General features: G+C 32.0%; 1 protein-coding gene across 1 annotated transcript; it reads left to right on the top strand.

Moving 5' to 3' along the window:
• The first annotated feature begins 515 nt into the window (after nt 1–515).
• LOC129000421 (trichohyalin-like) lies at nt 516–14,875 on the top strand. The gene is made up of 8 exons (XM_054427385.1): nt 516–678; nt 2,948–3,028; nt 3,285–3,395; nt 6,053–6,319; nt 8,003–8,233; nt 10,075–11,763; nt 12,085–12,216; nt 12,900–14,875. Exons 1-8 carry the CDS (start codon nt 607–609, stop codon nt 14,457–14,459), a joined length of 4,143 nt encoding a protein of 1,380 aa, XP_054283360.1. The 5' UTR covers nt 516–606; the 3' UTR covers nt 14,460–14,875.
• Nucleotides 14,876–14,994: the final 119 nt, after the last annotated feature.

Below are 14,994 nucleotides of genomic sequence, written 5' to 3'. Positions count from 1 at the left end.
GTCAAATATTGCTTCCATAAGGATTACATTGAAACTTTGAGACCCCGTGGGGCGGATTCCTGAGAGTTTTTTTCAACGCCATATTTGTTGGCACTCACTGATGGTCTTTATCACCAAGCAAAATTTGAAAATGATTGCTTCAGCCGTCTAAGGGGAGTTTGCGTATTACAAAATGGACAAGAGTCAACGTATAAGAGCATCGCTCGCTCCGCTTGATAAAATAAATAATGTTTAGGCAAGAAATTTCATTATTATTTTGAATAGCGTGTTTTAACATTTCATACATTTGTTCATATAAAAAGTAACAAGAGGGAATGAATAGTAAGATTTATTCCCATCTAAATCTACTTAAAATATTATACATTTCAGAACTGACATTTAACTTCCAGTAGATTTAAAAAAAAACCTAAAAATCTAAAATGTGTGACATAACATTACAATAAGCCCATTAGGAAGACATTTTCACATTATTGAGATATGCTATCATTACAATCAAACCGAGGTTATATAATCAATCAAGACTCCTTTCAACATTTTCGGATCATCGACCGTTGGTTTTGTGGTTCCTAAGTTGCTAAACTCGCTTTCTCTCCTGGGGGATATGCTATGCATAGTGTCTTCATTTGTACAACTCTAGTCATCAGTGTTTCATCAGTTTTCAGCCAGCAACCGTTTGTGGTTAGTGGTTTTGTTGTAAAAAAAACTTAAACCTTATCTTTACTAGTTTTTCTCTTTCGATACTAAACAACTCAAAAATACTATAAGCTTAGTAATTGATTAGTTTCAGTGTAGATGATTTACTTGATAGTGGCATGATTAAATTTTACAGAATTAAAAAAGTAAACTTCACGACCCTCATTTATGAATTTAAAGTCTGCATTTATATTGACTAAACATTCTTGACTACTTTAACTAAATATGAGAGGCTTTACATTTCTTCTACTACAATAGCTCAGTCTTTACTATGTTTGATACATTCAATACACACAAAAATTGGGCATTAACACAAAAAGAAACCAATACAAAAATCTTTACGTTATTAACTTTCATGTCCTATGATTTGATAAGTTGTTTCAAGTACCTAAGACCAGGTTACTGAAGAGAAAAGTACAGAAAAGGGCACTAAATTTCACCATGTTCATGAACTAGACCATTCATAAAATTAGCTGATCCAAAAACAAGCAACATGATAACGTTTAGTTTTATTGGCTACATCACCAGCTAAAGTGAATTAATGTTTGTGTTATTAATCTTAAACTGTGTCCAATCTTCTGTTTAGTTGTCTATATACTAGTTCCTAGTTTACTAGTTTAGTTATCTATTTAGTTTAATAATACACAACTCACATTTTACACCAGACTTTGAATTTGGTACAAATAACTTTAACAGTGTGATTTAAATATTAAAAGAATGATAGAAATCAATTATCTTCACAGTCCATTTTTACATTATTAATACCAATTATATAAAACGTAGTGGTCATTCTATTGTTTAGAATTTAGATTACAGTAATTAATTAATACAATTTACTAATAATAGCAGCAACACAGGGAGGATTCACTATGTTTCAGAGATTTTCCCATTTTAGGGAATAAGTTATTACCGTAGGTCTCATGGTAACTTCTGGATGATTTACTTTTTGGTTTTGAGCTCCCAAGAGGCCAAAAACTTTCTTTGTTCAAATAACAACACATATATATATATATATATTTGTGTCCATTAGCGTGAAAACTCGAACAAAAATGATCCAATTTTGATTAAATTTGGTACAAACGTGTAAATTTACATTTATTCAAAGGAATTTGCAAACCAGCATGATCGAACTATGGCAACATTGGTGTATGGGGGTTTTGATGGGGTAAAAATTGGGTTTTCTCATATTTGATACTAAAAAAATAAATTTTACAATTTCATACCAAACCACTTTGTAGAGCTTAAAAAAATAAATAATTTAGTATATTGAAGCTTTGTTGTTTGTCTAAAGGTTACGGAGAAAATTCAAAATACTATAAATTAAAAATTCCCATATTATTCCTATGGGAAATTAATAAACTGTTATAGTTTGCTTGATTATGGATATTTGTTAATCAAATATGGAAATTTTGTTTATTTCATAAAGCTGGCTATACTTTAATTGAAAAACACACTTTATTCATTACCTTCCCTGTAGCAGCAAACCTAAGTAGTCATTAAAATTATTGTTATTTAAATAGGAAATATATCTGACAGTTGTTTTAAGGGAATATTTTTGTGAAAATCTAGCCAGGTAAATGGAAATTTGCTTAGTCTGCATGTTTGCTGTGGCAGGGGTATTTAAATGTATGTAGCCTACATATATTTATATATATATATATATGTGTGTGTGTGTGTGTGTGTGTGTGTGTGTGTGTGTGTGTGTATGTGAAATGTGTGTGATTTTGATGAAATTTTGTGTAAACCTACATTTATTCAAACCAGTTCGTAAACCAGCATGATCGGACCTGATCGAACTACAGTATAGGAACGGGTTTTTATGGCGGATTTTATTGGGTAAAAATCAGTTATTCTCATTTTGACCCTAAAACATAAAAGTTTACAATTTCTTTCCAAACCATTTTGTAGAGCTTAAAAAAAGAAAGAGATATTTAACCACTTTTGTTATATTTACAAAAAGTGATGCAGAAGCTAACAACATGATGCTTAAAACCCCATCTATTTGGAGCAATGGTTTCAGTCAATTGATATTTCAATATAACAATATAAAAGGTATTGAAATTAGTCTACCTTGACTACTTTCTGTTTTGCCAGTCACTTTGGAACTTTTATTTTGTCCCAAGACTTCATTAAATCCTTCAAGGACTTCTGTAACAACGCTAAGTTCAAGCTTAGAATTAACAAAGCTTATAACTTTTAAGATTGTTCAAGAGGTTTTTATTTTAAGAAAGCCCTAATTTCTAATTGGTTTCAGCGTTACTCAGAAAGCTTAAAAAAGGTAGTTCCTCATCACTACAGCCATGACAAAGAAAACCCTCACAGGAGTATGGACAAGGTAATAACATAGGTTTTACCAAGTAAAAAATATAGTAAATTTCAATATATTTAAAAAATTGTTTTTATGGACTACATTAGTTATTTTTCCACCAACACAACCACTCTTCAATCATGTGAGTGGAATAACTGCCGAGTACTCTGAATTGTAAACGGAACATTCAAAGATTAAAAGTTGTGTGTAAAAAAGATGGTAACAAACTTGGATTCTTTAGAAACCATAATTTATAGTGTAATAAGTAGACATATGTTTTCAGGTCTCGCGGGGGCATAAAGTAGAGCCCCGCCAACCACGTCTGAGGCCCCAACCAGAGGTTCCATGGCTACAGTGGGTTCACAAGGGGCGCTGGGCTGCTCAAGCGGACCGGGTAGATACAATATTTACAGCCAGTTATCCATTGAGCAAATGATATTTTAAATTAATATATTAGGTACATTGATATTTAAAGCATTTTAAAGTGAGGCCCTGATGAATCTTGCAAAGCTCAACTTTCTTTGAAAGTAACAAGGGTCAAATATAAAAATACATGCCAAATTTCAGCTCTATACAGGGTGATCAACTCAAGCAGGCCGCAATTGGGATGTCGGAAACGGTAAGAATTAGAAAAAACTTTAAATGGGCTGAAGTAAATAAGTCTTAAAATAGCATCTACATTCAAAAAAACCATAAAATATGTAAAACATATTAATTCTATTATCAAATAAACAGTATCAGCAATCTGACACATACTTTCTCCCATAAGCTTGTCAACAACCTTTATCATGGGTAAGCGGTGGCAGTAACTATGATATTTTGTAAAAAAAAATCACAAAAGTTGCAATAACTTTTGAACCATAATTAATTGTTACAGCAATTAGGGTTTGCACTATTTCTTATAATTATATTCTCCGTAACACATTAATTTTGATCAAAACTGGCTTTTTTCCTAAACATTGATTCTTCTTTATTTTATGGGTTTTTTAATGGGAAAATAACATAAGTTACAATAAGTATTGAACCCTAAGTTTTACGGAAATGGGGTTTGCACCATTTCGTTTAGAATTTAAAAGACTATAACATACTAAATTTTGATCAAAGTGGTTCGGGCCATTTTTTGGAAAATCAGAATTTTCCGTTATTTCATGGGTTTTTGTGGGAATATCACAATTAAAAATCAAAATTTCCCTACATATCAAACGTCATCAAAATTGGACCACAGATGTAGTCTGTAGCTCTGTACACATCCACACACACAGACATCACTTTGAAAACCACTTTTTTAGGTTCAGGGGGGCCCAAAACGGATATATCCACTCAAAACTCAAACTCGAAAATGTTGACAAAAACAATACTTTCTCCATATACTATGTATAGGAGGAGAAATTAAAAATCGCGGCTATTTTCCAAAAGGGCAGCAAACTTGAAAAGTGAAAAACTGTGTTTTTTATAGACTTTTTGAAATGTAGATACAATTTTAAGACTTACTTCTCGCATTTTTGCTCTAAACATACTCGTTTAGGAGATACACATGATGCGAAATGTACACCGGAAGTAATTTTTTCATAGGCTTTAACTCCTAAACGAGTAGCTTTATAGAAAAAATGTCAAGAATAAAAAAGTTTTAGATTTACATGTTCTATCCGAAAACATGATAAAATATTATAAGGGTGTTTTATAAGAAGTTTCCAAGTTGGCCGCCATATTGGAAAATGGCGGCTGAATTTCAAAAAACCAAATTCGTAGTTTTAACTGCTACAAAAAATAAAGGAATGTCCCCCATTTAAAGTTTTCTCTAATTCTTACCGTTTCCGATATCCCAATGTTGGCCTCCTTGAGTTGATCACCCTGTATAATAAATGTAATTACCGTATCATTTATTATCTACCTACTTGAAAAAGAGACTTGTAGAACTGCTAAGCATGTTAACCCTTCCAGGGCTAAATTAAATGAAGGGCTGGAGCTTAATTATCTTTTGCCAAAAATTAAAAACTTAAGTGGTTGTGTTTTGTATTTATTTCACTTGAAATAATTCATGGATCATAAAAAGATTTTCCTTAGGGCTGAACTAATTTTTGTACAAAAGTTATGAAGAAAATAAAATTTGATTTGACGGATATATCCGTCTTTGGCCCACAAAAAACATAAGGTGGACGGATATATCCGTCTGCCGCCCTCAGTGATAATCACAAAATATGAACACTGACAATAATCTTGAGTATTCTTTTGGGCGGCAGACGGATATATCCATCAACCTTAGGCTATTCCTTCCCTTGTTTTATTTTTTATCCATAAAAATGTATCTATCATTATGAAGTAAATCTAAACCACTCAGTTCCGCTCCCATGACCACAATCCCACCCTCCGCCAAGACTTCCACTACGTAAAGACTGTTCTTCAGGTTCATCATATCCATCACATTCCATACTATTATTTTCACTGCCAAGTATAAAACCCCCCTCAGACATACTTTTATTAAGCATCTCAATAACCTCTTCAAATTTCAGATCGTTTGCATTAGTAACTTTAGCTCAATAACATAGAAATAAAGTACAAAACACAAAATGTAAACATCACTCACTAACAACCATGTGTCAAGTGACAGCAATATTTACTTACGCACATCTCTATGGTGTAAAATAGCTGAAACAACTGCAGCAATTATTATTGCCAACCACAAAAATAAAATAACCCATTTGTAATGCAGTGTAATGTTTATTACCGTATTATAAACATTGTATATCATTTAGTTTTTTTGGACGGATATCCGTCTTTATCCCAGAAAATAAATTTCTCGGGACGGATATATCCGTTTTTGGCGCGGAAAGTAAACAAAGATTGACGGATATATCCGTCCTTAGCCTTGGAAGGGTTAAACTATCAAATGACCCACAAAAAACATCAATTTCTCACAAAAAAACTACAATCACCTTTTTTTCTAATTTAGTTGAGTTACTTTTAGGTCTTGTCTGATCCTGTTAACAGTTCAAGGCTTCAATTTAACAAATAATCTTTCAAAACATAATTTTTAGAATTAAATATTTTCAGAACTCAGAACTACACAAGGTTCGAGCCCGGCTTTTAGAGGAGAAACTAAAACCAAACCAGCTTGTATTCAAACCACACATAAACCCTCAGTTGAAACCTAAACTAAGACCAATAGAAAACACAAGAACAAAACGAGAAGCAGAATATGATGAAATGGAACATAAAGTAAAAGCCAGAGACAAAAGGGACGTAGTAATGCATCAATCATATCCTGAAATAAACCGGCCACCACTAATGGATACCAAAACATCACAGCATACAGAACAGGTATTAACTGTAGGTGAGGTCATTAAATGAACAGACAAGTCTACTCTAACATGTCTAAATGAGTATCAAGTCTAGGCCTACTCTTTCTATCTAATGCTGAGGCTCTAATAATCCTATTTTGCAGGAGGCTATTTAATAGAATATTTCATCACTAGGGTGTAATGTGACTCTTTTTGACATGAGCTCAAGTTTACTAAATGTGCGAGGGTTGAAAAGATACGTTTTGCCTATATGATGAATTGTATTTTTGTCATTTTGCACCAGTATTTAGAAAAACTCGCCATCCTTTTGCTAGTTAAGGTTTAACATTACAAAAATTCTGAGAAAACAACCTCATGATAAGCTTTATTTAACATGAAACTGCAGTAGACTCCTTTTTGTTGGAGTGTTTTTGGAACATATATTGGATGGTTTTGATAATCACTAAACTATACTACAAAACTAACAAGATCCTTTTTTTACTTTTTTGGACCAGTATATAACACACAGTATAACACAGTGTATATTATAAACAATACAACGGAAAATGAAAGTAGTTCATTTGGCTGGCAATAATAATGTTTTTTTTTTTTATTAACTCCTAATGGTTTGGATTATGGTCAAGTTCTCAATTGATTGAAAGAGTCAGAGTGTACTGAATAGAAGGCTTGCTAGAACCTAGTTCTAGTCACAATCATTAGCCCACATATTTCAACTAATATTTCTCATTTAAAATTTTCAGCGAGACATGATTTTGATCTTGTATTCATCTTGTGTGAACAATATTTGTATTTCATGAATTGTACTACTCACATATTCATTGTTGAACATTAGCCATTATATTATGAATTTCTGTGATGAGTAAATTGATTTGAATTGTCAGTTAAGAAGTAAATGTTAACTAACACATTGAATCCATAGGAAAGTTACAGACTAGAGTTCAATGTTTCAGAACCCGCTGAAAAAACTCAACTTCCATTTTTACAACCCCTCCATTTATTACCCAGAAGCGATTGAAGCGTTATCAAACTTAAGCAATCCAGTATGTATTTTTTTCAATTCAAGCTTTCAGTTAATCAAAATCAACTGAAAAAAAAAAAATATTGAGCACTATAACTTTATATATAAAGGGTCATAGTTTGTTTCATAGGTTTCACTCTCTTGCAAGCAAAATCCAAACTTCTCTTTCATTATCAGTTATTTTTAGCATTAATTTTGTATTTACATTATGATAAGGAAATATGCAAACATTTATTGTTAAACAAATTACATTACTTGTTTTTTGCATGTCTTAGATGGAAACTGAACCGATATTGAACTTTATTACCTATTACTTAAGGTTTAAATTTCCTTATGTACAATGACAATATTCCCACTGTAAAAAGTAATGTAGCTAAAAAAAATACCAATGTCAAACCGCAATTTGTTCTTACATCCGAAAAATGCAATGTATAACCTAACAAAATCTAATTTCTTGTTTCAATGTATCAGTAGATTTCAACTTAATGTGCAGAGAGTGAGTTCAACCAAAAGTTAAAAAATGTTCGCTAGTTCGCCAAAAACTTAATTAATTAAATATTTCATAAAAAAATATATAAATAAATATTTTTTTCTAAGTTTCTCTTAATATTGAACTACTTAAACCTTGTAATATTTTAACTGCATCAAAATGTTAAAAGTACAACACAAATTTGTTCATTTCAGTTCGGAGGAAGGGTAAAAGAGTCAGAGAAGCGAGATAAAAGGCAGATTCTGTATTTTATAAACCGACCATTCCAACTGATGGCACGTAGCCCGCGGACCACACCTAATCCCTTCATACGAGACACGCACATAGAGGAGTATGACATTATACGACCCGAGGTGGGGGAGAGAGAAGGGATGATCCCGACGATAGAGACGGGCAGTTCCGACCCGGGCAGCTATCCCCTTGTGGTAAGCATCCTAATGAGCTACAAACAAGTTGTGTGTAGATACTGACTAAGCGCCTTAAAAAACTGACATCTTTGCATACTTTATGTACCTTTAATCCTCCAATTTAACTCACGTACTTATGGAAGTATAGTTTTTATACATGTACCTACATGATTTAAATCAGTATTCTAATTGATGTCGGGTGTAAGTTGGAGTAGGGTACATGCAATTCTTAGAGCTAATTTACTGGTTTGGTCGTCAATAAGCAAAAAAATAAATTAAAAAGAGTAATGTTAAAATATATTTTAACATTTTACAAATATTGTTAAGGTTTTAAGAGTTAGCTCTTTTTGGCCACTCAAGCAGTAGGCCTACTACTTTTTGGTATTATTTTCTATTTTGTACTTATTATTTTTGTTATCGAATTTACAAAAGTATGCAAATGGTGTCACTTTTGTTGTAGCTGTCACCATAATTAACATAAATTCTTGATTATAGTACATGGAAATTTGGAACAACAGTTACCGACTGAACTGTGTAAATATCTTTGATTGATGATTTCACTATGATTTTTCTCTAGTTGATAATTGAACAACTATAGCTCACAAAAAAAATGGAAAATAACAATATATATTCTCTAATTCTCTAATAAATTATTAAGCGTAGTTACAATCAGTGAATCATGGTTGTATGATTCATTATAAATAATTTTTAAAGTTTTGTTAATCAATCCATCTGAAAATCTGTAGAGACCGGGTATCAGTGCTCCATCTAAACTATTTTACAGTCAGCCTGGATATTTTGACTGCAATCTACTTTCTATACAGAACATACCACTGATACTGATGGATCATTCAATTTAAAATTTGTTTTACTTTGCAGTTTTTTCATCTCAATATGTACATATCTTATTGTAGAGATGAAAATTAAATATCAAAGGAATTCAAATTCAAAACTTGTCTGGAATTTGCGTTCAAATTTTACAAACATTTGAAGCCTTTTTATGACTTGAAGCACTAATGTACATATATAAGTATTAACAAAAAAAAAGAAACAAATGCAAGTAGTTTAACATGCTTCCAATAACAACTGGTCACAGGACACTACTAGTTATTGTTGGTCCATTTCATAAAGTGGAACTTTTCAATTTCAGCACAGACTATAGTCCAACAAATGATCATAAATCAAAACAGGTAACCAATCTGGTTTTATATCAACAGTATTGCAAGTTTGGAAAGTGAATGTAATGTATTCTTTTAAAAACATTACCATTTCTTAAAGAAACCAAAACATAGTTTAATTTAATAAAAATCAAACTTGAAATTTTTAAACAAACTTTTTAGAAATAAATTACAGTGATGAATGATACTGACTAATACTAGTAATAAAAATTGATTGATTACTTCATTAAAACTAATAATTTATGCTAAATATGATTAAACATAACGGCTGATTGGGTACAGTAAAATTATGACGTATATATGGGAAAGCTATACGGAAATTAGTACAAAAAAGAATAATAACTCATAAATTTGTTGTCAAAACTTTCTCCCAGTACACAAAATAATAAACTTGTACTTTGAAATATTTAAATTTTACTTATCCATGAATGTGACATAATTGCCAATATTTTAAACGTTTTAACTCCACACAAATTAATACTGTAGTTATAAATATAAAAATATAAAAAGAAAACCAACAAAAAATAAATTACTGATAAAGATTGACAAAAATAAAGATAAACAATTTGCTTTTTAAAACTATTTCACTAACCAGAATATCAATAACTTAAAAATCTAAGATACAAAAGCCCTGCACAGGAAGACCATTTAACAAACGATTCTTTTGCTGATTTTTTACAGAACATTCCCCAAGCTCTGTTTCGCTTTTTACAAAATGCCAAAATCCAAATCGAGCAAAGGTTACTAAATAAAAAACCTGATCAAAACACAGTAGTAGAGGACAATCACATACGGGTAAAACGAAAAATGTCCCAGTTCAGACGAGATCGAAAACAAATGACAAGAAAAAAGAAGATTGGGAGGGCAAAGAAAACTAAAGTGAAAAGGCTTCCAGTGAAAGTACGGAAATGGTATGACAAAAGACAAAAAGTTAAGAAGAAAGGAGATGGAACTTATAGGGGAGGGAGGGGACGTAAACCACGACAGCATAAACGGCCAAGACACTACAAACCGCCGATGAACGAAACAAGTGACTATGATTACTACGATAGCAAAGGAAACATAAGAGGAGAGAATCATGAAGGACCTGATGTTGCCGACTACTTGAGTTATGTCTCAGGAGAATATTCAGATACAGAAGAAGCAGAAAGAGCCAATCAGGAGATGGAGAAGGATTATCAGGAGCAACTAAAAAGAAGGAGACTTCGAGAGCATAAGCAAAAACTATCAAACAGCACAACAGATATTACTGAGGAACTCTTTGAAGAACCGTATATTGAATCAAGTGAAAGCAAAAGTAGACAGGAAGTAAAGAAAAAAGACACAAATAAAGAAAAGTATGTGAAAAAGGATAAGATAAGTAATGAAGAGAGTAAGGAGTATGAAGACAGTGACGAACATGAAGAGAGTGAAAAGGCTCAGTCAAAGAAAACAGAATCAAAGAGAAAGGAGAGTGAAAGTGCGGTAGAAAGTACAGAAGAGAGTACAAGTGAGGAAAGCGAAGAAGAGAGTGAGGAAGAAAGAAGCGAAGAAGATACTAGTGAAGCAGAGACAAGTGAAGAAGTAACCAGTGTTGAGGAAAGTACTGAAGAAGAAAGTAGTGAAGACGAAAGCAATAGCAGCTCTGGTGAAGATGGGAAGAAAAGAAAATTCCCTAGAAAATACAGAAAAAGTCCGAAATGGAAACAAGGAAAAGTAGGAAAATATGAGAGTGATCCAAAAAAGATAAAAACCCAACAAGGCCTAAATAATAAGGGTGATGACAATTTACTAACTATAGCCAAAGATCAAACTCAGAGCATACAAACAAAGGATGATCACAAGGATGCAAATGTTTTAGCAAAGGAAAATACTCAAAATCAAGATAAAAAACAGATTTTAGCAAATAAAAAGGTATCGGCAAATGTCAGAAAAGCTGCAAGGAAATTCAATTTTTTCTCTTTATCTTCGTATCCAATCATCAGGAATTTCATGACTCCTGGAATCAGCCCTTCAGAAAATGCACATAATAATTACATGAATCCTGGGTATCAACCACTAAACCGTATGTCATCCATGAGATTTGAACCATCCCCAAATATTGCGATACAAAAACTTCATTCTATGACCTTAAAATCTTCTCCGAATGCTGTATCCATGACAAAACCACGCATAGAGTCTAGAGGTGGTGAAAATCTGCACAACTTACAGTCAATAAAACAAGATATTCCTTTGCAATCAGCAGCTAAAAAAAGAACATTTGATTCAATTGCTCAAGAAAAACCTAGGGAAACTCTGACTTTAGTGTCAAAAATAAAAGACGAGAGGAAAAAATGGACATCAATTGGTACTAATAACATGGGAAATATACAATCATTGACATCTGACCCAGTTGTTTTTAATTCGATTGCAAAGAAAATCCCTGAATTAAAATTTGATGAGGCAAAGACAGTACAAGATAATGCTTTTGAAACTGGTTTTACAAACCACTATGTTAAAAGAACCCAGAATCATGGACCTGTTTTGACATCGATAGCAAATAACATCCCTCCAATAAATATTGACAGTGAGGAAAAACCTGTAAAATTTAAGAGAATGGATTCAATGATGCACGGAAATATGGAAGGAAGTAAAACTGGTCAATCTGGTTGTGACAAAGAGTTGAAAAAAAACAATAGGAATAAAGAGAATTTAAATCAAATAAATTTACAGGAAGATAAAGGTGTGAGGACAGTTGTCAAACGTGAAGTCAGCAAAGAAGGACAAAATGTATCAAGCTATGAGGAGCTGTCATCAATTCCTGATGGTGAAGGAATTTCCATGCCAAGCGATGAAATAGAATCAGCTAGTGATAATAAAAAATAAATGTACATATTGCATACATGCTCTATATTGAATTACATTCACAATTCAATAAGGTATATAAGAAATATATACCATTATATTATTGTATTAAAAGTGATAGACATCAAACAACTAGTAAGAAAAATGATTTTATACATTAAATAAATTAAGCATAACAAATAAGATAGGCTATATTGTCATACATTTTTCATGATGCATATTTTTACAAAGTAAATTATATTACAAAAACAATGAAAACTGTATGTTAATAGTTGCAAGCATGATCTGATAATAAAAATAAATAGAATTGCATATAACTTTTAGAAATATTGTTATTTTATTTTAAGAATACTCTACTTCCCACCTCTGTCTAAAGAATTAGCAACAAAGTCTAAAGATTCAAAAAATAAAAAATATTTGTGGGTAAATAAATTAAATATTAAATTAATAACAAAATAAGTGAATCTCCATTACTAACTACTATCTAATTAGAACATTCACACCTTAAGATTACAAAATATAGTTTCCAATTAATAAATCTTAAATGATCTAGGTGTAATTAATTACTAGAACAATTTTTCTCTTAAATTAAAAACTCTTAATAATCTTACGAAAAATGTAAACTATATCCTAAAGCTACAAGGACAGGGAAATGAAGCAAAAATTTATTCCTTCTTTTTCAGAGTGAAACATCTGACCTAGAATATGAGTCTGATTACACAATATCAATGTCCGATTCAGAGGAGTGGCACAACTACCCTTTAACAACTCCATCAGGACCAAACCCAGGATGGCAACTATCTACCCTAGCAGACATATATCAGAAACAGAGAAAACCCCAAAACCAGGTATTGAAACCAGAGAGAAAAAGTGATATGAAAACAATTCTTCACGTCTGGCCTTTAAATGAAAACAAGCCACACGTCCGAGCCAAACGCTCACCAAAAGAGCGGAAACGTAAAATAGGAGCTTACAAAGAAAAAATAAAGCAAAGGAGGAAATTGAAGGACCTGCGGAGAAAAAGACGAATAATTCGAAATAGCAAGGAAGACAAAGCAGTGAAAGAGGTTGTTGAGGATGAAAAAGAAATTGAGAGGCTACTTCAAAAACCAAGAGCATTTCCACGACAGACAGCTTATCAGATGGAAGATACATCAAAAGAAATATTATGGACTAATGGAACTCACAATATAGTGGAGGATAAAGAAGCTACTGTTAAATGGATCAATGAGACACACTATGTCATATACAGAGAACAGGACAATTCAACTGATGAGTGGTATCATAAACATCATGTCCTCCTCTACAATGATGAATGGGAGAACAAAACCAGCGAAGAAAGGCGAAACATGACAATAGGCTTGCAGGAGGAGGAGGTAGAAGAAGTTAAAGAAAAAGATGAGAAAACAAAAGTCAAGACGGCAGTCAAGAAAAAACCAGAGAAAAGGAAAGGTAGAAAGGGTGTTGATAAAAAGGCACCAAAACCGAAGAAAAAATCTAAGAAGTCAAAGAAAATCATGACTGTTAAAAATATACATGAAGCACCAAAGGATCCCAGAAGAGATCCTAGGGAAAAGAAAATAGTTAAAGACACTTCAAGCAGTGAGGAGATTGTAAAAAAGAAAAAGAAGAGGACTAAATTGGAAGATGAAAGTGATCAATCCAAATCTAAAGAGAAGAAAAAGAAGAAAGTTAAAACTGGTAAAACAACTGATGTCGAAGATGATTCTGGAAAAAAGAAAAAGAGAAAAAAAGCTAAATCAGAATCAGATGAGAAAGATGCCTCAGAAAAGAAACTTAAAAAGAAAAAGAAAGAAAAAACAAAGGACTCAACCGAGAAAAAGGCTGATAAAAAAATAAGAAAGAAAGAAAAAACAAAAGACTCTGCAGAAAAAAAGTCTGATAAAAAAACAAAACTTGTGAAAGAAAAGAAAATAGACAAGGAAAAAAAGAAGAAACCCGAAAAAACTAACGATTTGAATGAGGATGAGGGTGTAAAGAAAAAGAAGAAAGACAAAAAGGACCAAGATATAACCGGGGCGAAGGAAGATAAGGATGAGACACGGAGAAAGCGCAGTATTTATCGCTCATCTGAATCTGAAACAGTTGAAATTAAATGGGAGAAAGTTCATAAAAAGAATGACTATGACGGATGGCAGGTTTTTGGGGAGGATGACAAGTCAGAGGTCTACGACGTCAGTTATGAACTCATCGAGACTAAGAACATCACCAAAACACATTGAAATTATTAAATCCCTCACTCGTTATATCAACAGTCTTATAACGTGTTTATCAATTTAAAGTTTGATTATAATGCTTTAACCACTTTTTTTTTTTTTTTGTATTTTTAAGTAGATAAATGTTTTGGATCTGGTATTTTTAAATCATAGGGAAAATATTATTTTTTTTAATACCGGAAACAACCTTTATAAATTTTCCTTGACACAATCAAAAAACCATTTTGCCTAATTCAAATAATTGTTATTTTATGAAAAAATAAGAAAATGATCCCTAAGAGACCTCCACATATCAAATACAGATTGAATAAAACTTGAGAAAATAAGAAGTTAAAATAAATCAAAGACAGATTAAATACAACTTGAGATAATAAGAAGTTAAAATTAATAGCTGCTAACTATAAGTTAGGATAACCTGAAAACATAATAAAACTAAATGCTGTAAACTGCTTTGATAGCCAACCACCTGGTATTAACTTAATTATAATCATAAAACAAAAACACGATAAATTGCAAAAATACTTGAGTCACTTCTGCATTT

This window comes from Macrosteles quadrilineatus, unplaced genomic scaffold (genome assembly GCF_028750875.1).
Source record: "Macrosteles quadrilineatus isolate MER2022 unplaced genomic scaffold, UCM_ALF_1.0 Scaffold_8__2_contigs__length_117827958, whole genome shotgun sequence".
Classification (NCBI taxonomy): domain Eukaryota; kingdom Metazoa; phylum Arthropoda; class Insecta; order Hemiptera; family Cicadellidae; genus Macrosteles; species Macrosteles quadrilineatus.
The sequence above is the reverse complement of the archived record's forward strand: the minus strand, read 5'-3'. Positions and strand labels throughout refer to the sequence as shown.